Source organism: Bemisia tabaci, chromosome 5, assembly GCF_918797505.1.
Source record: "Bemisia tabaci chromosome 5, PGI_BMITA_v3".
Taxonomy (NCBI): domain Eukaryota; kingdom Metazoa; phylum Arthropoda; class Insecta; order Hemiptera; family Aleyrodidae; genus Bemisia; species Bemisia tabaci.
In genome coordinates, this window is record NC_092797.1 from 53,497,959 (window position 1) to 53,524,382 (window position 26,424).

General features: G+C 36.3%; 1 protein-coding gene across 3 annotated transcripts; it reads left to right on the forward strand.

The window, feature by feature from the left end:
- Positions 1–3,824: 3,824 nt before the first annotated feature.
- ksr (kinase suppressor of ras) lies at positions 3,825–22,801 on the forward strand. Of its 3 annotated transcripts, none has more exons than XM_072300926.1 (17): positions 3,825–4,151; positions 5,608–5,745; positions 6,818–6,965; positions 7,527–7,832; positions 8,720–8,882; positions 9,976–10,100; positions 10,550–10,696; positions 11,597–11,716; positions 12,423–12,535; positions 13,708–13,887; positions 14,197–14,319; positions 14,995–15,168; positions 16,715–16,900; positions 18,377–18,510; positions 19,864–20,001; positions 21,705–21,834; positions 22,614–22,801. In XM_072300926.1, the coding sequence occupies exons 1-17, from the start codon at positions 3,912–3,914 to the stop codon at positions 22,764–22,766; spliced, it is 2,718 nt and encodes a 905-aa protein (XP_072157027.1). In that variant the 5' UTR covers positions 3,825–3,911; the 3' UTR covers positions 22,767–22,801. The 3 variants fall into 3 exon arrangements, with proteins under 3 accessions (XP_072157027.1, XP_072157029.1, XP_072157028.1); XM_072300928.1 differs by having other exon boundaries at positions 10,550–10,690; XM_072300927.1 differs by having other exon boundaries at positions 3,826–4,151; positions 13,708–13,881.
- Positions 22,802–26,424: the final 3,623 nt, after the last annotated feature.

The window sequence follows — 26,424 nt, forward strand, 5'->3', positions numbered from 1 at the left end:
GGGCACTTTAATGTTTTGCATAAAAACGGATGTGCGAATTTGTGTTCAAATTTCAGGGAATTTTCTGCATAGTACGATGAAAATTCCTTAAAATTTTCAACCGAATCCGAACAAACGTTCTCTTGTAAACAAATTCAATTGCGCAGTTAAATTTGGCAATAGCTGATGTGGCTTGGCTCCTTTCTGCTGAACGCGGTCCAAATCATATAAGTTAAATCAGGCATGATTTTTCCCTTCCATTCTGTACCATACACTAGGACGAGGATCATAATTTTGCAATATGATGGCAATTTTTTTTCCATGAGATACAATATTTTTACAAATAATTTGTCAATAAAGGTCGATCGTAAATGATCATATATAGTTCGGTTCCATATGGATAATAAAATTCGGAGCCGTTTAGTTCACTCTTTTGCCAAAAAAGGCCTTAGAATTGCTTGAGAAACCAGCAATCTTAAGCCCTGGACAAGAATTTTAAAAATATTTGTTCTGTAGAAGCACTGCAGCGGTCTATTGAACTGCGAGCCTCAAGCCACCATTACTTCCATTTGGTTTGACATTTTCAAAAGTTTTTAGTGTCGAAATTTTTACAGTGCACTCCTAGTTTATGCCCCAACATCTGTAGAACTCCATTTTTCTTTTTAAATCCTCAAAAAATCCGCAGGACATTGCTCTCCTCTACACTCAAGTATTGAGAGCTAGATTTTTGAGCTTTTGTTGACAAAGGTCCCTCTTCCCTGCGGGTAGGTACAAAATAATAGATGAGATGTGTGGAGTGTGCACATCTTGCCAATATCAATGTGAAATGAACTCAACGCACGGGAGAACTCAAGCAAAATGCCTTCATTTGAGTCGGGTATGCAATACGCATTCCGGGGCGTTAAAATAGTTGCTTGCTTGCAAGGCTGCACCAGAGCTCTGCACAATGAAAGCAGTTGGCATGGCTTTTCAGTTGGTTTTGCACATGGTTTTTCGGCAATTCATTGAATGTTGACGTTACTATGGAATACATTTTACCGCGTTGCCACATTTTTACCCCGATAACGCATTCCTGCAATGCACGCTTCACTTCCTAAGCCAATGTGACATTTATTGGACTCACTGCGCCTCGAAAAGGCACGTCTTTCGTTCTCGGTGTTCCATCGTCTCGCACATGTATTTTCTTCTTTTTTTTCAATAGCATGGAGAGCAGAATTATAATGAGTCTCCTTCCTCAATTAAAGGCAAGAAAATCATACTGAAGACTAAAGGTTGGGCAAATTTCGCAACGTGTTGATTCGTTTCATTATTTCAATCTCAACATGCTTGTTGGCTTCAACTGGTTTACTTCCCCAAACTATCAAAAAACATTTCCGGACCTAGAGTTTTAGTTAGTTTTACGATATTAAAAACAAATAAATAAAAGAAAGATCCAAAATTGCAAAGTTTTCTTTAACCCGTAGATGCCTAAGCCGGATCAAACTGACCCAAAACTTGACAAAAACACGTGTCCCGCGGATTGTATGGAGCCAGTACGTACAAGCTTTAGATATACTTAGGTCTACAAATATACTTCTTAAAAAAATAATCAGATGTCAAATTGGGAAAAAAAGAAAAAATGTTAAAACAGAAGAAGATAGGACGTATTCGGGCCTCCTTTTTCTCCCGAATATGAGCGGCGACACCTCATTGGCAATGCGCGTTCACGTTTCGCGCCTTCAATTTTGCGGATGCAACACGGACATCCATCAAGCACGAATAGTTGTATCTCTGCGCCTTCATCAATCGTCCTTTCTCTTGCTCTGTTTCCATTTCGCGTTTGTCCTCGTTCGTTTTACTTGCAGTGGTGGTTACGCGCGCATCCGCAGTCGAAGACGAGAGAGATGTAATCGGCCTCGTTTTTTAACTTTTCTCCCAAAGCTAATGCCGCAATCACACGCTGAATTTGGCAGTTGAATGTGGCAGTCAACAGTCAGCGCTCAACAGCTGAAATTTCACCAATTCGAGTTATTTTCATCCAAATGTGTATCAAATCTATTCGAATAGTTCAGACAAATCTGACTTTATCCGATGGTCGCTGAGAATCGTTACTACGCGCAAAATTCAAGCAACGGGCCGATGACTTCCACATTCAAGCCACACTCAGCTCCCACATTCAGCGTGTGATTGCGGCAGGAGCGACACCTCATTGGCAGCATAGAGCGGAGAATTGCGAGTTCACGCCTCGCTATCGCACACTGCGGCATCCTTATGGAGGACGCGGACAAAAATCGTTTGAAGACACTTAAATTAAATAATGAAAGATAGAAGCACCGACATTGGAAAACCTTTGACACCGTCAAAGTAAAACACCCGAGGAATAAGAGTATGTTATATCTTAGGATTCTTTGCGTACTTTTCGAGAAAAGTTCATTTGAGGTTGGCAACCTCGATTCAGCCCTGTATTACATGTAACAATGTAAAAGCAACGTGAAACACCCAACTTCAACTTTGAATATCTCTGATAGTCGCAAAATCTTTTTGGTGGAATTGAAGTTGGATATGCGAGGATTAAAAAAATGTCAACCGCTTAGAACATTTTGCGTTTCAAGCGAGAAATCTCTCTTTCAAGTTGTCGTCTTCCTGTGTTTTTCTAATTGACCGGTGATTCTCGACCCATTTTCCGCTCACTTTCCACCTAAATTTGAACTAATTTCGGGCGAAAAATTTGAAAATGAACCATCATTGTGAGTTAAAAATATCTTTAGATGACAAACTGAAAAAAAAAATTCAGATGTCCTGTTGTGAATTTTTTATTTTTGTCCACAGAGAGCTACACTGTGCGCCGGCTCGAAACGCGCGCTAGCGCCTACAAACCTAAGGGAATACTTCACGCATTGCGCAACGCTTGAAGTATCACCTTAGGTTTGTAGGCGCCAGTTTCACGCTGATGCCGCCCGCCCACGGCGCATCGCGCCCTCAACGGACATTCATCAGCAAGAATAGGTGTGTCTGTGCGCTGTCATCGACGTTCGTTAAGGTGTTTCTTATTCTTGAAATTTGAGAGAAGTTGAGGCTAAAAATGTGCAATGATGTGTCCAAATCAAATGTGCAATAATGTGTCCAAATCAAAAATGATTTTGAAAAAAATCCTCTGAAGCACCCAAAAGGGCTCACGCGCACAGTTAGAATTGGTATTTTGGCGATACTTAGTATGTTGTGCCAGGGATAGGTATTTGTCCTAGGTGTTGTGCTACGCGTATAAAATACGTCTTGGGCATCTAAGGGTTGATTTATGTTTGAAATATCATCAAAAATTTTAGGAATTATGATAGACTTTTTCTCCTCTGCAATGAATACATTACGACGGGCATTTTAATTTGTTGCGACGGCGAATACGCTTTTTTCCCACCCTCTCTGAAAAATGTCGCTCCGCCATCATCAAAAATGTGTTGTAAAATCATGTAAAGATACATAGATCTAAACACCCTTTTTACATCGAGCGAATAAATTTTTTCTTCGCTCTCAACAAATAAGCCCGACTCGGTTTTTTTCAGCTTCGTAAGTTTCAATCCAATTGAGCGTAAACCAAATCATTTAGCAAGTAAGAATGAAAAAAAATTCAAGCTTCCCGCGGTTTTCTTTACTCCATAAGAAAAACTGGAGCACTTGCCTCAAACAGAAGAGCGAAAGTATTCCGATGAAATTGTGATAAATACTAAAAGGATTTTCGGGGTGCGAGAGAGGGGGAGGGGGTTCAAAACATTTCTGCCCTCTGACTTGACCGGCAGTTCAAATCTCCCGCGCTGAAGAATCTTTGGTAACCGACACCGTTCATCGAGCCGGGTTGGCCGGAGATGATCGTTGAGCAGTTGCGAAAATTCGTGTCTGCGGTGGAAAAATCGATGGCTGCTGTGTTTTGTTAAATCTATGTAGTTCAATGCCCAATTTTTATGGAATTTTTCATATTTCCCCTGTGCATGAGTGAGTCTTGGGTAGATAGTCCGAACAAAAGTGATCACAAGTCTTCTCAATTATGTGTTATGGCGGAAGAGGACTCGGACGCAGAAATAAGACGGTCCCTAGATGTTGTTCAGTCCATGATAGATATCTCTGCTGAGAGATTACAAGGCTTGAGAACTCAGTGTGCCACAAGTGTTGAACTGACCAGACAAGAAATCAGGACTCTCGAGGTATCTCTTTATTTTGCTCACATTTCTACACCTTTCTTAGCCGTGTCGAACCCTTATCTAGGTCAATATTTATGTCCCTCTCCGTCCCCGCCTGTAAGTCAATTAGTGTCCTTGTAACCACTCTGCCATATATTTACCTGCAGTCTTTTAAATTAGTCCCTATTTTCTTCAATTCCCTTCTCGTATCATTCAACGTGCATGAAGTAGAAGCACCTTTTGGTCTAATTAATCTGGCATCCATCAATTCAATAACTGTGGAATGTCTAAAGCTGCGACCTCAAAACGGAGTACACCGAGAACTTTTTGCGAGAGATACCTTAATCCAATTTTTTTTTTTCAAATTTCATCGGCACTAAATCTTGCACTATATTAATAGTACTATTTGCGTTACAAGAGTATTGAACAATTAAATATGTGACGTCTGAAAGTGCGATCAACGAACACAGTGTATTACCCAGGATGACAGCCTAAATCAGTGTAAACCAGAAATGAATAGAAGTAAGCTTGTTGTAAGTAAAACTCGCATGCAGTTAGTAGCATCGTATCCCAATTCCCTGTTGCAGACCTGCCTACTGTCATCTTTAAACGGTTCTCCTTAGCTCTATCTTGTTCAAAAATGTCATGCCATCTTGATAAGATAAGAGCCCACAGTTTGGCGTGATATATTTTTTACTTTTGATTGACTATAAGGTCTTATTTGCCTCTCATTCAGGGTGGATTTTGTGCTGCAGGAACTAATTGCAAATTAAATGAAGCATTCTGTTTAGTTTACCCTCGCCATACCTTAAATGGATGACACAATTTAGAAAACCACCTGTGGCATAGACTAGCTATATGACTGTTATACTTGTACAATAGAAAAGCATCATTACTCTTTTAAATGAAGAGTATATTTAACTCTGTCGAATCATTTATGGAAGCTGTCGAAAATTAAGTAACCTAATATCCAAAGCTGGTACCTATTTAAAGCCCACGCCTAGTAAGTTAACGCACCTCTTAGATATAGAGAGAAAAAGCAGGTGGTCGTATCTTGAGGATTGTTTACCTCAGGATGCAGGTCTGTACAATATGGCATCGACTTACCAGCAAAATTCGAAGTATGAACTACGGACTGTAATGTCGGTTTCTTTTGCTTAGATCAATCAAAGTAAATTTTCAAACACTTTATGTAGAATGACTATAAATGACATCATTTCCAAGAAAATCGATTTTAAAAACTGTCCTTACTTTATCTGAAAGCTGCAGTAAGGAATATTTCAGTGAGAAAGTCATTTGAATATTTTCCTTTGTAAATTTTTCACTATTATGCTACTTTATCGTGCTGAAATTTTTTCAAATTCAAATTTAGAGTACTGCTTGTTATCAAAACATAAAAAAATTAAGAGATCAACCAAAATTTCAGGGAAAAAACTGAAACATTCAATCACAAGATATCTTTGCCTTCTCTATGTTTTAGGGTAAACTCATTAAATTATTCTCGCGTCAACTGGTGACGAAAACTAAACTGAAGTCAAGTAATCATGCAGACTTGCAGAACATACCCTCACTCAAACAGTGGCTCCTTGTCGTTGGACTTGGACCGGAGTCAATTCAGGTATGTTTTGTCCTATTTATGTTCAGCCCTCCTTAATTGTATTACCTAGGTCAGTTTCACAGATTTTTCTGATTATTGAATCTTTAAGTTTAGCAACAAACAGTTAAATTTTTCCAAACTTGGAGTTTTATGTTCAACATTTGAGGAAATAGCATCTGAATTGTTCTCATTTTAAAATCAACATTTATTTATGGTTGTCCATAAAGCACAGTAAACCTTTTGGAATTTGTTTATCAAAAAGAGAGGAAAAGACAGGATACGCATTAGGTATTAAGAGATTTAGCACCAGCTAATTTTTTTTATACCTACAATTTTTTTTGAACCTTCTAAGCCTGATGAGCTTTAAAATCAGAACTTCTTACATGCCAATTTCGAGAATGTCCAGATCGGAAAGTGAATCGTTCTGCCTTTGTTCATGGATTCTCTGAGAGAAATTATACAACACTGGATCTGCGATGGAAGAAAGTTTTCCTTTTTTTTCCTGCCAGGTGATAAAAAAGAAAAAAGGGGAGGAATATTACCGAGTAATTTGCCCTATTTTTAAGCGTATCATACTCACAAGGCTGTCAAGAAAATCATACGGAAACGCTTGAAAGACCAAGGCCAGAACTTTTTGAATTCTGTGCCGCGTCTTTTATTGTATCAATTCAGGGATATTTCGTGTGATTTAACTTTTCAGTTTCTGTTTAATGGAACCTTCTAAACTTTACTCAAACAAAAGTTGGAATTATTGCTTAACTGAGGATTCTTTGATGGGTCAGTTGTTGTATCATTATAAAATGACCTTGATCAATTAAGAGCATTGCTAAGATAGTAATTTATCAATCCAAGTCATTCAATAATGGTTCAACACCTGCAGATTTAAGATCAATCTACACAGGTCAGTCATTCTTGAAGACACGTTCTTTCTCATAGTTGTAGCCTATGTGATGTCACACTGGCTGTAACTGAGTGAAGGCTGGGTGGGGGAGTGGATATCAAAAAGATGCGTAATGACTGACTCATGTGGATTTATCGTGCACAGACTTCTTGGCTCTTGAGAAATTTATTTGTTATTTTCATTATTTTTCAGCTTATCTGCCAAAGGGTCAAGACGATTGAAGCTCTACAAGAGCGATCGGAACATGATATTAAAACATTACTCGCGTCTCGATCCACTGTCAATCAAGAAGAGCTCAGGCGGCTCATGAGGGCAATGCATAATCTCAAAAAATACACTGGTAAGTTGTTCTTGATCAAAACAGTAGATCCTAGAAGAATTTATTCAGACACCGATGACTTGTGACATTCCATTTTTTCCGGCGAGGCTTATAGTAAACTTTTTAAGATACATGTAAAGGGGCCAAGGTATACATATAAAGAGGCTCATTAGCTGTAGATTAAATGTACTAAATTTGATATAAGTATGTACCTGTTGTGTGAAGATTACATAGTGAGGGGCCAAACACCATCCGAGAATGAATGATTAAATTGTCTTTGGTAAAAGATTGCTTACAATAAGCTTTCAGCAACTCACTCGGATGCAAAGCACCTTCAAAGTTCATCCAGCACGTGTTTGTGCTCCTGTGATAATGTAATTTTAAAGTTCCAAATCAATCAACATGAATTCATACTATTTTACTCATAAATACTTCATATTTAAAAATAAAAAATTAGAACATCTATTTTCTTTGTTCGATTGTTTAAGCAGTAATAAATTCTACTCACCATTATATTTTGAAAACATATTCTTCTTGATTTTTAAACATACCTCTTCATAACTATATTTTCTCTCTTTGTAGATTTATTCTTGCGAGGAGACTCCAAAGAAATCGGTGAAGTCGCTCTGTATTGGGACTCATGGGATCATCAGACTGTTTTCCGAGGGAGCTCTCCTCTGCGCACGAGGAGTGGACGGTGCTCTGTCCCTTCAGAAGATGCTCTGTTACCCTCAACTCAACAACTAGCTGCGCTAAATCATCATTCCAATTCCGTTTCGTCCCTTCCGCAGTCAACGCCTACTCACACTGTCAGCAGCACTCCACTGTCGCCCCTTCTGTATCATCCACCCTCTACGCCGCCTTTGACACCGTCGTCCAAAGGGAAAGGTATAAATCTATTTTATTTTATATTTTAGATCAGTATTTCGTGTGGATTTACTGTGATTATCCTTTTGGGGGAGCTAACATAATACTGTCTCTCCATGAAGACACCCATTATAAAAAAATTTCTCTATTCTTACTGAAAAAATTGTTTGGTCTCAGGAATTTATTATGCTCATTGAGGGCTGCCTATACTAACAAAAATGTCTCTCTAACGAAAAATTGTTCGGTCCTTTGCAAATTTGTTACAGAGAGAACTGTACCAGTGTACCTGAATAGGAATGTCTTGCTGAAAAATTGAAGGCTCAAAATTTGAATTTCTTTCAGGTTATTTCTCTCTTCATCTTCGTTTTCTCATTCTTTGTCTTCTGTAATTAAAACAGTTTAATGAAACTGCTTACTCTCGTAAACTGTCAAGCTGTCAAGAAAAGTGCAAAATTTAAAATGAGAAATTCAGTATTTTTGTGACCAGAAAGTTTTTTGACATAGTCTGCTAGCTGAGAAATAAGTTAAGAAATGCGCAAGACTCCTAGAGACCTCCAAAATTTCCTTTGCTAACTTCGTGTACCTAGGAAAATGGTCCATCAATAAAGAGAGCAAAGTTTTTAAAGTCCTCTGATTAATTTTGTCTAATCAAACTCTCAGAAAGTCATACATTTGTTGCAGTCTCAGGTGTGAACTGTCTGGAAATAGTATATGGTCAAAGTTCACTGTTTGATGAAACTTTTACAACTTTGTTTGCTGTTTTTATCTGTCTCGTCCCTCATCATAATAAAACTTTAATCTCTTTGCTGCACCAGTATTTCATCCGAGTTGAGGCTAGCCTGGCACGGATTTATCAGACCAAATTTTATCTCATTACATTCCTGTAATGTCATCATTTTAATTTTTAGGTGATAAGGTGAAATTTCCCACCACGCCCCCACCTAGGAAGAAACATCAGACTGGACTACATTCTGCTGTCCTCCTTCCGGAGAATCACTCCTTAATTAAATCCAAGTCTCATGAGTCTCAGTTGGGTAATAAGATTGAGAATGAGTTGAATAACATCGCTGGGTAAGTCATACTATCTTGTCACTAAATACCTGTCGCAGCTCAAACAAAACCGTTGAATGTCATGTTAGTTAAACCATGTAAAAGTCAATCAAATTTTACATCTCAATTCAAACGCAGCCACTTCAGCAAATAAAACCAACGTTTTACTACTTATTTTAGAAACTTCTTTTCTGCTATTGGTTTCCCTTTTTATTAGATAGCCATTCTCACAAAAGCATTCATTTGTTTGATTCTTTCCTATTAGACTCAGTCCAAATCATCTAATATCAAGTTTGAAGTAAATGTTGCGGTTTTTAAGCGATTCAATGCGTAAGCATGATCGCTTCTTCCGATCCATTCACTACTCTAAAGATCTAGGGTTCATCCCTTTGATCAAGGCAAAAATATCGCGATCTATATAGCATACTTCAAATAGTCCGTTTCTCTTGAAATACTTCTGGACGGAAGAACAGTTCAAATGAGCAATTTTCCAAAATCCGGGCTCATATCAAGCTTATCTCATTTAACTTTTAGGTAATTGTTAATGAAGAAACATTTTTTAGACGCATTCAAAGTTTTATGCATCGATTAATCGATTACTGGATTGTGAGGTTATGGTTTATGTTGTTTGTCTTGGGTCCTTCCAAGACATTGGCCTAATTCCTCTTTGGGACAGACAGCCCTTTTCAAAAAGTTGGGATCTCAATACTGATGAAAAATCGAAAAAGAATTCGGCTGATTTAAGACATATTAATTTTTGCTCTCATGGCATTGCCATATTTCAACTCGCCTCCAGCCGATTAAATTTAATAGAAAAACCTTGCGAGGGAACATTGAATCGCTTCCTTATCCGGCACCCGTGGGCCGGAGATGTCAGCTTGTTTACAGTTGATAGACACCATTAGCATCACATCACAGGAATGTGATATATCTTGACTTATTTTCATTTGTAGCATTGAAACAGGTTATGTGATTGTTATTGTTCGGATCAAATTCGATAGAATCCCTGTGTCGACATCAACACTAATAGTATCTATAGATGATTGCCCAGTCTCTTCTCTTTTCTCTTGTCCTCAAATGGTAAGATTTAAACTAGCGCAATTGTATGTTGCAGGCCTGAAAATGAGAAAGGGCGCAGAGGAAGACTTCCAACTGAACCTGGGTTAGGACAGACTTCACCTCTTTTAGCAAGTCCAATTAGATCTCCTCCACCTGTTGATGATGATGTCTCTCAGAGATGTATGTATTTGATCATTCTATCATAGAGAATCATTTTTTCTCAGTGCTCAATGAAGCCCTGCTGAAGGTCAGTAGTCAAAGCAGGGAAGTAGTGAGGAACTCTTCACCAGAAGAACTAGTAAAAACTAAAACTAGAAAACTAGTGAAACATAACGCCATTTAGTGCATTCTTAAGTAAATTGCGAAGTCAAAATGCTTTGAAATGGAATTTTGTCTATCAGACTAAAAACAGAAAGTTAGAAAAATTGGGTATTTTATATGAGAAGATAAGTTATCATTTTGAACTTTTAACTTGTCAATGTGAATTATTTCTATACTAATGTTTTTAAATGTTACTCAAATTGAGATGTATGATAAACTTATATTCATTATGCTAATAGTATTAATCAAATTAATATTTAAAAATTAAAATCAGAACATCATAATATCCTAACTTTTTTTATTTACAGCCTCCGTCAGTTTACAAGTACCCAAGTCTCCTCGCACTCCAAATGTCTCGCGGGGAATGGGTCATGTCATCGCTCATCGGTTCACCAAAACTTTTAAAATGATGACCACTTGTGATTACTGCGATAAACAAATGTTCATAGGTACAGGTCCGTCCTTTAAAACGTCTTCCTGTCTTTTATGTTCTTTGTGTGCTTTCACCCCGTTTTTGTTATTCTTGTTTTCTACTCATAGCATTTCCAGCTTTAAAATTTTGTTCTCTTGAGATGAAATATTAGAAATAAAATTTATCCATTGTAAGACGTTTCTGTAACCTTAGGATTTGTAGGAAGCATAGTGAGCAGTTTCCTTGTAGGATTCTTTTAGAATAATTTTTGCTTTTATCTAATACGCAAAATATTTCCTTGAAAAGTTTAACAAACCAGATCAATTGAGACCAAACCTAGAAGCAGAATAGATGTATGAAAGATGTACTGTAGGAAGGCAAAAATCCTGAGAGATACCATCTTTGCCTATTCTAGAGTGTTTACAGCTTCAAACTAGCGGTGAAAATCACTCGTTTCACTTACTTGAATTTTGTCATTATTTTATTTCGGATTGCTGGATTTTTCATTTTGCTTTCATATCAGAAACGCGGCTTTCTGAATTTTCTGGATGCATTAGAGTAAAAGTTTCATTAGTAGGCTCCATATTTAGAAAGGAAGTAAAAAAAGAGCCCCATCACATTCCAGTTTCTTTAGATTTAAAAAATGTACCCAATCAATAACCATAAAAATGTCTCTGAACATGAGATATTTGTATTTAAAAAAATTTATTTGAGAGGTCCAAAACATTTCAAAATCCCATAAGTTTCTTGTGATCCAGCGCCTTTGACTCATGGCTAGTTTTCTGTTTTTCCTCGGTGAAAATCACCTATTTTCAAGACGGAATACCCGATTTTGTGGTGAAATGTGTATTTTGCCTTGGGACAATAAGTTTATAATAATTTTTTTTTTCTTTTTTTTTTTTAATGCTTCAATCATTATAGCCTCTGCACTTCTTGATTTCAGGGTTAAAGTGCAAAGAATGCAAATACAAATGCCACAGAGACTGCGAATCCAAAGTGCCGCCTTCATGTGGACTACCTAGAGAATTCGTTGATGCTTTCCGTAGGAAATTACAATCTGATGGTTAGTATTCTAGTTTTGCACATTTTGCATTTTTGCTTTTTCAATTTATCAAACCCCTGTGAAAGTTTTGGAAAAAATGTAAATAAGCTGCAACTCTACTCACAGCAAGATAGATGTAACTTCATCCTAGATTTTTTTTAGTTTCTCTTTGACAAAATGGTTTTTTTTTTTTTTTTTTTTACCACGAAACCAACAAGCACTCATTATTTTTTTTTTAAAACTGTTGTGGCGCACCATTGAAAATTCAAACTTACAAAATGAATTATCATGGTGATCAGGTTTTATCTTAATAGAATAGAATGTGTGAGAAAAAAAATGCACATGTAATGTTGTACAATTAAAAAGATTTCTGACCAGAACCTTTGAGTCTAAGAGCTTTTTTTCTTGCATTCCTGAAAGAAAAACTTCAAATCGGTGTCAGTACAATAAAATTATCTATGAGAAGAACATGTAAATAATAATCCATCGTTCCATGCAAATATTCAACCTTACTTTAGTTGGAAAAATGTTGGTTGTAGTAAATTATGAGATATCACTCAGGTATTGTTTGTTTTGAAAGAGAAATTTTTGTCTTTTTTGAAAAATAAAAATCCTGAGATTTAATAAAAATGTCTGCTCAGTATAATTATTTTATGCACACGATTTCAGTTATCTATGTATTTTTGAAAATTTGTATGTCAATTATCATTGATTGTTTCTTTCGTAGCATTTGTTCCAAGTCCATCGCCTAACATGAACCGGCCCTCACCGAGTCATCACTCATCTAATCGGCTCATGAAAGGGGGCCGAAGATCACTCGTCAATGTTCCTTTAAGCTCAGTGAGTGAAACAGCATTTTTCTTTTTTTCAACAATCCGCATTTTCAGGGTTGTGCGAATAGTGAATTTTGCAAACGGAATAAATAGCGAATAATTTTGCCAATTATTCACAAACATGAAGCGAATAGCAAATAATTTACATAACTTCTTCCTAACTAAGAATAGTGATACAAATAATTTACAAGGACTTTTTTAGTTCAAAAATTTGCAAATATTACAAAAGTTAACAAATAAATGTGATTAATTTTTAAAAAAATTTCCATTTGCTGACGCCCTCTTTCCGTCCTGGTTATTGAACTTTCAATTTGTAGTACTCTTGGAGCAACCAATGTATGCGGGCCAATCGAGTTTGCAAACTCAGTAAAGATCAAGGGAAGTTTGAAGTTTGCGATCTCTCGGATGGAAGCCTTGCGCAGGTGCTAGAAACGTTTTACTATCCACTCGGAAATTCGTTATTCTGGACGGCGCAAATAATCCTGATTGTCGGTTGGAGAATTTGTTATTAATGACAGCGAGAATATTCGAAAAAAGTCAGTGCGCGAGTCAGTCGAAGCGAATATTCGCCCCGAAAGTCGAAGCAAATATTCGCACAGCCCTACCCATTTTGGAGCCCATAGATTTTGTTTTTGGGTACATTTTACTACATTTAATATTTTGACAATCTGCTTGTACAATTTAATCACTGAATGGCTAATATTCGGCAGAAAAAAATGCAGGTCCATTACAGTCTTTTCAACAATGTGCAACTTTTCCTCTTCCTGGAAATTGCCTTAAAGTTTGAGCAGCTTTTATTTTTCCACCCAAAAAATTACTAGTTTCATTTGAAACGATTCCTTTAAATCTCATTATGGTGATTGCTTTCAATTTTCCATGTGGTAAAGAAGAAGTTGCAAGACTTTGAAAACACTGTAATTGACTCGGTCCTTCTTTGACGAATACTGTCTAAATCACAAATCTGTATCACTCCCATCAATAATTGCCAGTCATGATCTAATAATAATCAAAATGTTACCATTATTTTGAGAAGTGTATATTAACCTGTTACCATCACGCATTTCATTTTGGACTAATGCTACAGATAGCCTTCCACTAAGTGCTCTTCACCCTTTAAAATAAGTCAGACAAAATTATTTTAGTTAAAACTCCTCTATTCAAGATATAATATTTTTTCAGACAAACGCAGACTCTAGTTCAAACACTTCCAGTTGTAACAGTTCAACTCCATCAAGTCCTGCTCTTGTCATTCCATCGCAGACCTCCACCATGAGCTCCATCTCGAAACAGCAGTTCCGCTTTCCAGAAGTCAATAGCTACGACTCGCAGTCATTAGATCTCAAAGGATCTTTGGTAAGTGTGCGTATTCCTTGTGGCAAGAGGTCATTTCATTTCCCCTCCTGTGTGTGTCATTAAAAGCTGATACACTAAAATAGATGCATCATGCATTTCAAGCAGTCCTAAATATTAACATTTTTTATCGAGAGATGCAATAGTTTGTTTTCTTTTAAATCTGGAGGATCCATAACATCCCTTAAAGGTGCACCACATCAAATGAACGCTTTGTTTCGAGAAGTCACTCTATACCAAGCTCGCAGCACAGATGAGCTAAACTACGTATGAAGTCCACTTTTATTTTTCTAATGAGTAGGCATTATTTGTTTTTAGGATTCGGACTTAACCATATCAATGAGTACTGACTCGGATCGCACGCCTGTTCGGGTGGATTCTCTGGATAGTCAAGTTTCAGACGGTGATGCTTCGGACAAAGCTTGGCCGCGACAAAACAGCGTAAGTTATCCGCAGCACTTTTTAAGCCTCTCAGATGCTCCACAATACTTTTCCTAGGAGGGAAAGAAGTTCTAACTTTTTCAAGTAATTTTGGGGAACGTGTCTTAAGACTGTAATCCCAGTGAACCGCTGAAAAATTTGACTTAGGTTGATTTTGAATTTTTGGTGGGAGAAAATTTACAACATGTTAATTCTAAACCACTTGCAACTTGGTGCCTTACTGTGAGACTCAGTTCATATGATTGGACATCATTGTTTCTATTCAATAGGGTGATATGAAAGTCCTGAATCTACCGTAAGGTTCTTGCCCTTTTTCAGAGTGGTTTTCGTAAAATTTTGGGGGTTCTTAAAATTTGCTTCTTTTAACTTCAGAGTACTTGCAAAATTTCAAGTCTCCATCTCAATATTTTCTAAAGTTATGGGAGAAACGCTTGGTGCTGGTGGTGTGAGACTTTTGGATCACTGATCACGTTTTACATGTTTCCATAATATCTAGTACGTTTGAATTTAATGATTTACAAAAATTGAGAAATCTCCTTTTATAAATTAAAAAACAGTAATTAAATTAAGTTAAATTTAACTTTTATTAAGTGATCCCTCCCGAAAACGGTTTTATTGTAGGTTATGTGTTTTCTATTCTCTTATTGGAATTTGTTATATTTTTATATCTTCTAGCTATCTATGCGTGAATGGGACATTCCATGGGACGAATTAAAAATGGGGGAGCCTATTGGAACGGGTCATTTTGGTACCGTTTACCGGGGTAACTGGCATGGCGATGTTGCAATCAAAGTTCTAAAAATGGACTGCTTAGATGATGAAAAGACTTTAGAAGCTTTTAAATTAGAGGTAAGCCTTATATGGTTCATTCTTGCTTCTCAGAGTGCCCTATAAACAGCATGACTGATAACTGATCGTCAGTAACAAAGTAATCATAATTTCTCAAAATTATAGCAACTAAGAGTGTATTAAAAGTGATCGCATAAGATAGGGTCTTACAGAAACAGTAATACGTGAAGGCTGTACTTGTACAGGCAGAGCTGAATCATCTGCGTACGGTCTAAATGTTTTCAATCAATTTCAAGTTTTAAAATTTGATGTTTCCAAAGATTTTATCAGCCTCTGAAACGATTTTTATTTTGAAAGAGTCAGTAATATTGTGCAACGGAAAGAAATACAGGTTGCTGTTGATTTTAGTTGAAAGGGAGCCCAAAAAATCTGTTTCTGAGATGACCCTCTCTCCATCAATTTTGCAATGGACCACTAGACAAGGTATGAATTTAAACAATCTGATACATGTTTCTTAACAAGAATTTCACGTAGACAATGATTCGTGCAACGAAAATTACTGAAACCAACTCCTAAAGAAGATATTAACGTTTTTATTTCACATTGGTTACGAGAAATTTGAACTGCCCGCTCACAAGAAACTCAAAGCTCTACGTGAGTCAAATCGAGCACTACAACGGTTTCAGCAAGCCTCTCAGTCAAGCAATATACATTTCCCACCACGTGTTGTTTAAATTACAAGCAATTTGCTATAGCGAGCCAGAGTGTCAAGATTGAGGTTGCCAGATTTTTATATAGCAGAGACTGCCATGAAAACGTTTAGCGCTCGATGTGAATCACGTAGAGCATTGAGTTTTCATGAGCGGGTGGTTTGAATTCACGCATCAAGAATCACTAAATAGCTTCGTAAGGAGTTAATTTTTGTAATTTTCGTTGTGCGCATCGTGTTTTACGAGAAATTTTGGTTGATTGACATGTATCAGAATGCTGAAATTCGTACCTTGTCTAGTGGTCCATTATTCAGAAAGAAGTCTTAATTTTTACTTGTCCTTCTTGATTTTTTCTTTTATGAGTTTCTCTTGTGTTTTAATCATTTCGACCAAACTATGGCTATCACTTGGCAACTAAAATATGACCTGTAAGATACACAAACAGGGCCACTTTTTGAAAAGAAATCCATAAGGAACTTGAAAAAATTGTGTAAAACACTCAGAAACACTATTTACCCCTGAAATTTAGTAATTTGGTACTTAAATATATAAAATAAGGGAGATATTGAACCATTTTCGGTACTTTTGGCACAAGATCCTATCATCACCTTTCAATTTAAACCAAATTAGCACATCTCATCAAAGATTTACTAAGTCTCCGCAATTTATTCAGAAATTTTATCATAAGTTCTACCAAGAATTCTACTCTTAGAGTCTGAACTAATTTTGTATGTTTAGGAAGTTTCTTAAATTAAATCTAAAGAATAGAACAGAAGTATAGACTCAAATGTAGTGAATCTCAGAAAGTGCTTGTCCTCACTTCAACAGTACATGTTTTTACTTCAGCTCACCGCCTCCAGCTACTGATGACTGTCATTTTATCTTATTTTTTTTAGGTTGCCATGTTTCGAAAAACACGGCATGAAAATTTGGTCCTATTCATGGGAGCATGCATGAAGCCACCACGATTAGCGATTGTAACTAGCATGTGCAAAGGAATGACATTGTACACCCATATACACTTGTACAAAGACAAATTCAATGTTAATAATACTACAATTGTTGCTCAACAAATATCACAGGTATCTTTTGTTTCAATGAAACATTTTGTTTTCAAATGAATTAAACAATTCTTTTTTTTCTTCTTTTTTCCTCTTTTTAATTTGTTTGTTAGGCAGCTAGTGTCATGGGTTAAAATTAAATTGTTAACTCGCATTAATATAAAATTGAAGTATTTATTTGTTGAAACTTGTCGGCCTTGGCCATCGCCAGGACTTAGGAAAAAAACACAGTTTGAGACAATACATGATAAATTTTGATTAATATTTTCAATTCTCATTTTTTTTATATTAGTATAATCATATATTGCTCAAACTGTGTTTTTTTGCTAAGTCTTGACGATGACCAAGGCCAAAAAGCTTCGACAAGTAAATACTTCAATTTTATGTGAACGTAAGTTAATAATTTCATTTTAACCCATAGCTTTAGCAACCCAACAAACAAACAAACAAACAAACAAACAAACAAACAAAGTATACAAAGTGCTACTATCATAATGTTGTACATCAACACTTTCAATAAACAATGGGCCTGTTGCAAACTTTTGCCAGAGCGAAAGTAAGAGTTGTCTCTTATAGAAAATGTCTCAAAAATCACGATGAGCGCATTGGCAAATTCTTAAATGCACTTCTAACTGAACAATCTGCGTAAGAAATTTACGGTTTTTTTTTAGTTTCCTGCTTCAAAAACGATACTATGACACAGGTGAACATTTCGTTAGAGGAGTCGTTCCATTTAACCCTTTCTCAATAGCAACACCCACTAACTTAACTTTAACACTTAACTTAGCCGACACTTCCACACGCAAATTGCAATCAGGAGCACAAGGTCAACCAAAGCGGATCTTTATCAACGAGAAGCAATCGTGAATGTAAACATGCCGACTGTTATCAGACGGTTAGAATCTCGTCCAGGCACATGCGTTTTGGCGGATTGGCGTCAGCCATGTTGAATATTGAGAAGCATCCTATTGAGCAGGGGTCGGATGAAATGACTCCCCTAACGAAATGATCACCTGTGCTGTAGTATCGTCAAAAAACGTCAATTGCTTACGCAGGTTGTGAAGTTAGGAGTGCATTTCAGAGTTTGCCGATGCGCTCATCGTTATTTTTGAAATATTTTCTCTAAGAAACAACTCTTATTTTTGCTCTGGCAAAAGTTTGCAACAGGTCTATTCTTTTTATAGGAGCCCATATTAAAAAAATTCATTTTAATAATCGCAAACATTATTTATTGTTTTTCTTTTATGCAAGAATCACTAAAAAACCTGGTTAAAAATACAGTTTGAACGAGGACACAAGTTTGCTTTATACAAGCAGTTTAGGCACATCTTATGGTGCCTTTTATGATTGATCTGTGATTGACCTTGGAAAAAGTAACTATAAGTCTCAGTTATACAAATTTTAGGAGTGTAATTTTTATTATAGTAAGGCCTTGTATAAAGTAACCCAAAATCTATGTGCTTTTTATCTAATATGTTACAACTATATTATTTACAGGGGATGGGGTATCTACATGCACGTGGCATCATTCACAAAGATCTGAAAAGCAAGAATATATTTTTAGAAAATGGAAAAGTAGTCATCACAGATTTTGGTTTGTTCAGTGTCACGAAGTTGTGTATAAAACACAGGTGAGGCAAATTGAACACTTACATCTAATTTTAATGCACAGTATTTATTTTTATCATTTGAAGAGAAGAAATGTAAGTACTTGGAAGCATGCAGTGCACTCAGATATCTTAATCCTTCAAGTCTGAAATCTTTTTTGTCGAAATGACTGACGAACTGCTTAAACAAATCCTCAAAATCAGCTGATTCCCAAGCGACTGATTTAAGGTTGTCAGTGTCTGACTGCACTAAAGCTCTGAGGGGTCTGAAAACGCTGGAATTGTCAGTCAAAGAAAAGTGACCGGAAAACCTTTAAAAGTTCGAGAATTTCCTCTAAATATGTGTAAAGTCAACTAATCTTTTTACAAACTTAGAATTGAGGGTGAAAAGACGGCCACAACCCAATGAATAAATAAATAAAAAAAAAAAAAAAACAGGCAAGAAGGTTTATTCATATTCATCTTTATTATCTGTCGCATCCGTGCAACGCTCTAAGTTTTTCATCCATCCTTTTCTTACCCATTTCTTTCATCTCTCTCTTCAATTCTCAGTTTTCAACTTTTCAGGCCTTAAGCCACTTTTTACAACTTATCAGAACAACCATCTAATTAATCTACAGTGTAACGACAAGCTGATGCAATGCGAACCGTTTCTTGCTCATGCTCATCCACGCCTCGTAAGGGCTGGAGAGATTAATGTTCACTTACTTCGATTCCTACCACCTCAGCGAAAGCTGCGGCTACATACTCTGCGCTCAATCAAAGTCTCACAAAGTCAAATTATCTTGTTAGTAGTTTCAGAATAAAGCGTCCAGTTTTTCGACAAGTTCGATTCATCTATTCATCTTTACCTAAATTCTGCTCTCCGACAGTTTCCAATATTTTTTGTGCGCGTGAGAAGGGCTCTTAGACGTTTTCAGTCCGTCTAACACTCAGTCCCAACTTCGTACGCGACATTATCAAAAATTCATGGTTGAATTGTGCTTCACGTGCCACAGTCTGTAATTTTTTTGACCGTCTAATTTTTCTGACGTTTACTTTTATGAATCATGTTTTTACCTTCCAAAGACCCGGACAAATGAAAATGAAATACTAAGTATGATTTCCTTGTGAAGCAATCATGCCTCATCAGCATTAGATTTTATTTGAAACTCATAGTGTGTATCCTGGCAAAAAGACTTGTGAACATCAGAAAATTTCATGATCGAAATATTTTCTTTACTTTTTGATGAGAATCTACACTCCCCATTAACATTAAATCTGATTGAAACAATTATTATTAATAATATGAATCAATTTTCGTATGATTAGAATTAAGATTGTATTTTAAGTACCTCCTGAAGTAATAATACTAAAACTTTTTCTTTTTGATTTCAGGAAAGAGGGTAATATTAGTATACCGCCAGGCTGGCTCTGCTACTTGGCGCCTGAAGTCATTCGTAGCCTAAACGCGCATCACAAACCTGAAGATGAAGATTTACCTTTCACACAAGCCTCAGATGTTTATGCCTTTGGGTATGTGTTTTTAACAATACCTCTAATGCGCAGCCCTATATTTCTAGCCAGACTTCTGTAAAAAATGCTGCGAAGAAAACCAAGCCTTCTTATAAACCTCTTAATTTGTTTTGAAACAAAGTTCCCGGCCCACCTTCTTTTTGTGAGTTTAGGAATCAAAATATAATAAAAACTAGTTCATGTCAGAGCACATTCAGTTCACCTGATTTTTTCAGCCAGTGCCAAACCACGTATCCCTGTTTGTGAAGTTGCTGACGTCTAGTCATACTTTTTTTATTCTTTGGGATACTAGTCAACATAATTCTATTAAAACTTTCCTGATTTAACTTCTCCGACAGTAGAATATTTGTATGTATTTCTAGCTGTGAAGTTGACTCGTTTCTTGCAGAAAAAATAAGATAGGAGCGGAAATTCGAAAATATTGCAACCTAGGTACATGGTTTTGCATTTTGACCATCTAAATATTCGCCATGGTATAAGATGAAGGTGGTAGAAAAGCACGGAATCCACTAATTCAGTTGATGATGTCATCCATCACGTTTTTCACAATGCACTATGTTCATGATCAAGTATCAGGCGTCAACGCTTGGCAATAGAAAGTTTCTCATTACTTTTTGTCAATGTCTAAATATTGATCATCAAAAGCATAATTGGACTTCATTCTGCAATTAGAGACCACAATTTCTGGCCCATCCATCAAAACACTTACGTACACAGGGAATCTAATAGTACATATCGACGGTGTAAGTCGGCAATCACATAACTCGATTTGCGACGTCACAGACTTCCTATCACACTTTATTTTTTAAACGGAAAACTACTCAACGGCTATACTTTAAAACTCCAGTGATTTTTCTTCTTTATGCAAAGAAAATTTTGCAAAAACTTCAAGGAATCATGTCAAGTTGTTCTCCTCTAAAAAAATAACATAGAGGCGGAGATTTTCAGACACCGCAAACGAGTTACGTGATTGCCGACTTACACCGTCGATATGTTGTTTCTAAACTGAGGCAGAAATTTTAGTTAGTGTTATAAACGAAAGTCTTAATAAAAAAGGGTTTTGCACGATGTTATAGCGAGATTGATTTGAAAGAAATGTTTTTGGCACCAGTTGCTCTTTGATATTGTAGGAACAACAAACTACAGAGAGACGTGGATCAAATAAAGGACACTGGATCTTCTTGAGATGAATTCGATTGTATTGTCGGAAAATCAGAGCACAAAAATCACATAACAGTTCAAAAAATAAGAAAATAATCACTTAAAAGAAATGTGTGATGTCCCGAGAGAGGGCACAAAATTGTTGAAGGGCGAGAGAGAGTGTACATTCCACGGGTCTAGATGTTAATAAAAATTCACATGAGTTCAGAGAGATGGAATAAAGTGACAGACCTAGATTTTAGGGCAGCCCATGCTTATAAAGACTTGTTGACGTCGCGTCGCGGGTGGTGAGACAACAAGTCTACTCGTGATTGGCCGGCTATAATCTATGTAGCTATCAGCTGCAAGTTCAGTAATTAAAATTAATGTTGATATACCAGAAGATAGAGGGAAAAAGGGTTTAAAAATTGAAAAATGGACTTTTTGAGAGCTGGGAATAAGTGAACTAAAAATGTTTTGGAATATGTTGACAGTTAGGAATTACAAAATGTAGTCCAATTCAATTCAGAGCAAATCTGACCTTGTGAATCTTTTTCTTACAGAACTGTATGGTATGAGCTGCTGTGTGGGGAGTGGCCGTTCAACACTTTAACCTCAGAAAGCATCATCTGGCAGGTTGGAAGAGGAATGAAACAACCCTTAGCAAATCTTCAGGCCTCGCAGGATGTAAAAGTACGAATGTCCTCAGCTTGCTCCATACTTTCAACTCTTTTTTTTTCCTTTTTGCTTTTTAGTAGCTCTGACTTTAGAGGACTTTGTATGCTTTTAGATAAAGTGAGAGTCAATAGATACTCCAAATTATAGATAATTCATCCGAACTTTCTAATTATCATTGTGTTTGTCTAACCTAGGTGCATTATCTTGTTCTTGCACCGTTTTGGCTTGAATATAGGAGTTTTGAAAGACATTTTTTGGAAATAGACAGTTGCATGGACCCATTCTTTGCTAATTCACAATGTCCAGCGCCTGAACAACTGGTATAGCAAGCATTATTAGAGAATGGAGAATTGGCAGGAAAATCCGGGTGCTCATCAAATAATTGGTGTTTAAAATAAATCAGGAATTGCTTCCCATTCTGCTCATAGCTCATTTTGTTCTTCAGTAATTCATATTAAATCGGCTCTGCAGAATTATCTAGAAGACAAAAAAAAATTAATTAATTTGTTTGGATCGTAGGCAAAAAATCTAGTTTTCCCATAGAATCTGTGAAAAAAAAGAAGAGAGGTCCAAGAATTTCACGAGGGAGCCTCATATTTTGTGGAGGATCAAAAGATTTGAATATATTTTCAGGAAATCTAGACTTCATGTGCTAAACATCAGGAAAGAACCGAACATTTTTTTTTCAATTCTGGTCAGGAATTTCCTGAGTAAGTATATCAATTATTCAAGACGTGTTATCTGCATATTGTTTTTCTTCTCTACATTTAGTCACTTTCTCAATTATTTTTCAGGACATTTTAATGCTTTGTTGGTCGTTCAATGCGGCTGATCGACCAGATTTTGCCTGGCTCTTGAAAACGTTAGAAAAAATTCCAAGGAAACGACTGGCTCGAAGTCCATCGCATCCTATCCATTTATCAAGATCAGCAGAATCGGTTTTCTGAGATAAGCAGAAACTAGAATTGCCTTCATCTAGTCAGTAAGTGAAAATAGCTCATTATTTTAAGTATCAAGATCAGTTAATTAATTCTTCTGTTTCTGGAAAGGGCCAGTAGAAAATGATGAAAACATGTGCTCTTTGGTTTTTTTCTTTTGTGGTAGAGATTGTTGAAGTAATGGATAGCATCATCCTCATTCATATAAATTAGCAGCTCTATGCTTAAATAATCATATTAGAAGAGAGAAGTTAGATTTATAAGATATTCTTTGAGGATCTCATATTTTTTCAGTGCTTTGAAAATTTTGGAGAATGTTTGGAAAGTGCCTAAAAATCTTCACTCTCAATAATTAGAACCTAAGAAAAAGGTTCTGAAAATCTTTTGCTTTGGTTGTGAAAAAGGACCATTAGCCATGTCCTGTGTGTCCATTGCACAGAAATCAACTTCAGGAGTGTGCGAAACCTACATTTGTATCTTTAACATTACTTATTGATGGCTAAACTCGGAAATCTTGAATTGTGGTTTGCGAAACCAGAAACCTCTTGTCATACTTATTTATTAATCGAAAATCTAATCAATATAATTCTCTGAAATCTCCAGTGATCCTTCTTTTCTAATCAAGGAAATTAAGTGAAAATTTAAAGCTGTAATGGCAGCACATTCCCTGTCGGATAACTAAATGAGAACGGAAGTACAAACTTTAAATTAGCAAGATACAATGTTTTTAAGTTTAGTCATACATATTTTGCAACGTTGTTTTTGCCACACTCAAAGCCAAGATTCGAATGATAACTTACTCTGTGTCTCATTAATGCCTGTTGCAGACAAAATCAATGAAGCCCGACTTTTCGGCCAAACTCATTGCTTCTTCATGTCGCCTTGTTTGTATTTCGAGCTGGCTCCTTTGTAAACTGTGTAAAAAAGTTTTCTACTCAACGCCTATCTTGAGGGTTTGTAAGTACTGTGTCTCAACTTTTCTCCTTCGCGATATTCAAACCAAATATTTTCTCTGGAATCAAGAGTGTGTTCATTACAATGTATTCCTTACTCGGCAGTCCTTCTGCGCAAAGTGGAAGAGATAAAGAGTCCCACAGGTTCTCTCTACTAATGTGCAAGAGAATGTTTGATTGTAATTTGTATTTATTCCCTCCGTGGAACATTCATCTGCTTTAGTGTACGTCAGTCATGTAGAGCTTCTTGCCAAATTTTGGCTCTCTATTTCTGAACCTTACCTGTAAGTTTTCGAATACCCGTTTTCAAACCAAGGGTAGAGGAGAAATGTTTTGCGGCAGATCCTTCCCATACCATAAAAACTAGTCAAAAAAATTCAAATCTAACTGCAAGTTCAGAAGTTTTATTTCGCTGCCAAAGCAATCGATTGCTGCTTAAATTTCTTTCCACCTTTAAATATTCCCTTAACTTGAAAACAGGCTTTACTTAGAATATCTCATGTTGAAGTGAGAATATGTAACAGTAACTTCTTACTTACTGTAATCTCAGTTTCAGCATATTTTAAGCATCCTTATCAGAGGATGAGTTTAATTGCACATTGGCCACCATATGGATATGAGCCTGGCACCAAAGTGTTCCCACAGTATTGCCATCATTATTTTAATCCTCAAAATTTGTGGTAAAAAAAAGACTGGGAGGAAATTCTGGAAAACTGGGAAGCTAATTTGGCCAGGAACATGAGGTAGTCAAGCTGTTTAGCTAAAGAAATGTTTATAAAGGCTGGTTTCTCTCTTATGAAATAGAATTCTTGTTGTCAAATAGTCGGTCAGCTTGATTCATGAGAGAAATGTGACCAAAAGGCCTCAACAGGAATATCGCAAATTCTGATCTGTGCTTGACCGAGTGTGGGGAAAGATTCATTTGGCTGAAAACTAAGAATCAGGTTATCGGTATTATTGCTTAAGAAGTAGCTCACAAAGAATCAAACCATACCGTAGTCCTAATGTTTTGAAGGTTGCAATTTTAGAAGCTTAGTTTCAAGAAAAACCTGTTTAAAGCTTTTATATCCTGTATTCGGTGTTCAAAATTGCTAGAATGAATCGCAATTTCTTGCCCCCCGTTGGCAAGAAAGTGAAATAAACTGTTGCCAACTTCAACTTATTTGTTAGGATGTTGAAGAGTGTCGGAAAAATCTTAAGATTTTTCCCCTCAGAAATTTGTAGATGTCTCCATAGAGCTCTCCAAAAATGATTCGAAAATCATCTAAATTTTGGATCGTAAGGTTTTCAGTGAATGATACGTAGCCAATCGGCTATTCTTGTCTAATTTTTCATCAATTTTCTGTGATACTGTAGGACTTAACTTGAGTCCCACCAGCGAGCTTGCTTTAAACCTTTTTAAATTAATTAGCCAGTCTGAAAGTTTGTAATATGCTTGCAGAATGGATTTTTTTTCTTTCTATTGAATCAAATTCATAGCCGCAAATATGTCCATTCAAGAGACTTTTATTAGAATCAAGGAAAAGAGATTTCCTTAAATTAGGCTTTGAAAAGTTCTCAACTCAAGTTTTCTTGTCCATCAAAAATAATTGTATGTTTGTCAATTTCTATCACATGTTTCGGTCAAGGCTTTCAGTTAGCTTTTTGTACGTAAGTTTTAGGTGAAAATTTCTTCATTTATTATTAAATTTGTGTTTCCAGGGTGTCTACAAGTCTGGAATTGCCGAAAATAGTACTGATTTTTTAAAGGCAGACTGGAATGTTGTAATAGTGAAATATAGTATTAGTGCAGTCAGGTTTGCAATCACCGTAATGCCACATCTGAGAGGATAGTGCGCATGCGCAAGGTGAAGGTTATCCAATGTTGTAAATACAGTTGAATTTTTTAATTTTGCTTTAACATCATCTAATGTTGGAATATAATGTTTTGGCATTATAATTTCTTTATTTAAGGCATGAGGATCTAAGCAGATTCTTACTTCTCCATTCACTTTTGACACCGTTACAATTGGATTTACCCACTCAGTAGGTTCCGTTACTCTTTCAATTGCTCCTAATTGCATCATCCTTTGCAGTTCTCTCCAAACTCTCCTACGCAATTTATAAGGAATTTTCTCGGCGGCTCAGCTGTTGGTTTCGCACTATCATTTATTTTTATTTTACACTTATGCGACCTATTCCTTTAAACACTTCAAATTGATGAACTATTGATTTATATTCATCCGCAATTACATTAACTTGTTGCAGTACACCTGAATAAAACTCAGTGTTTTTGAATAGCTCGAGGGACCTTGTAAATCAGAGAGAGTCAAAGCTTTCAGCATGAAATAAAGAGTGGTAGTTTTCTCAGAAAGTTGGAATTATGACTTGGCACAAAAGTTGGCTCAATAAGTCCTATCATCATAGAAAACAACTCTTTTACTGAAAACTAGCATGACTAACTGATACCACGTTGGATGAGAACAAGAGAAAAGCAGCTTTACTCAAGCATGCTATCCAGGAGGTAAAAGATGGAATTATTAGAAAGGTCGACTAGTGCTTCTTTACTCAAGAGAGCAGTCACAGAAAAGTTAGAGAGAGGAATGTAGCTTTACTCAAGCATACATTTGAAGTGAAATGGTTTGCATCTTTACTCAAGAGTGCAGTTACAAGAAAGTTAGAGAGCGGAATGTAGCTTTACTCAAGCATACATTTGAGGTGAAATAGTTTGCATC

Bases quoted from the DNA above. Each gene is read 5' to 3' on its own strand.
- ksr (XM_072300926.1), top strand. From the start codon at position 3,912: ATGGAATTTTTCATATTTCCCCTGTGCATGAGTGAGTCTTGGGTAGAT. The intron at 10,101-10,549 runs GTATGTATTTGA...TTTTATTTACAG, and splicing joins TGATGATGTCTCTCAGAGAT to CCTCCGTCAGTTTACAAGTA. The intron at 11,717-12,422 runs GTTAGTATTCTA...TTTCTTTCGTAG, and splicing joins TAGGAAATTACAATCTGATG to CATTTGTTCCAAGTCCATCG.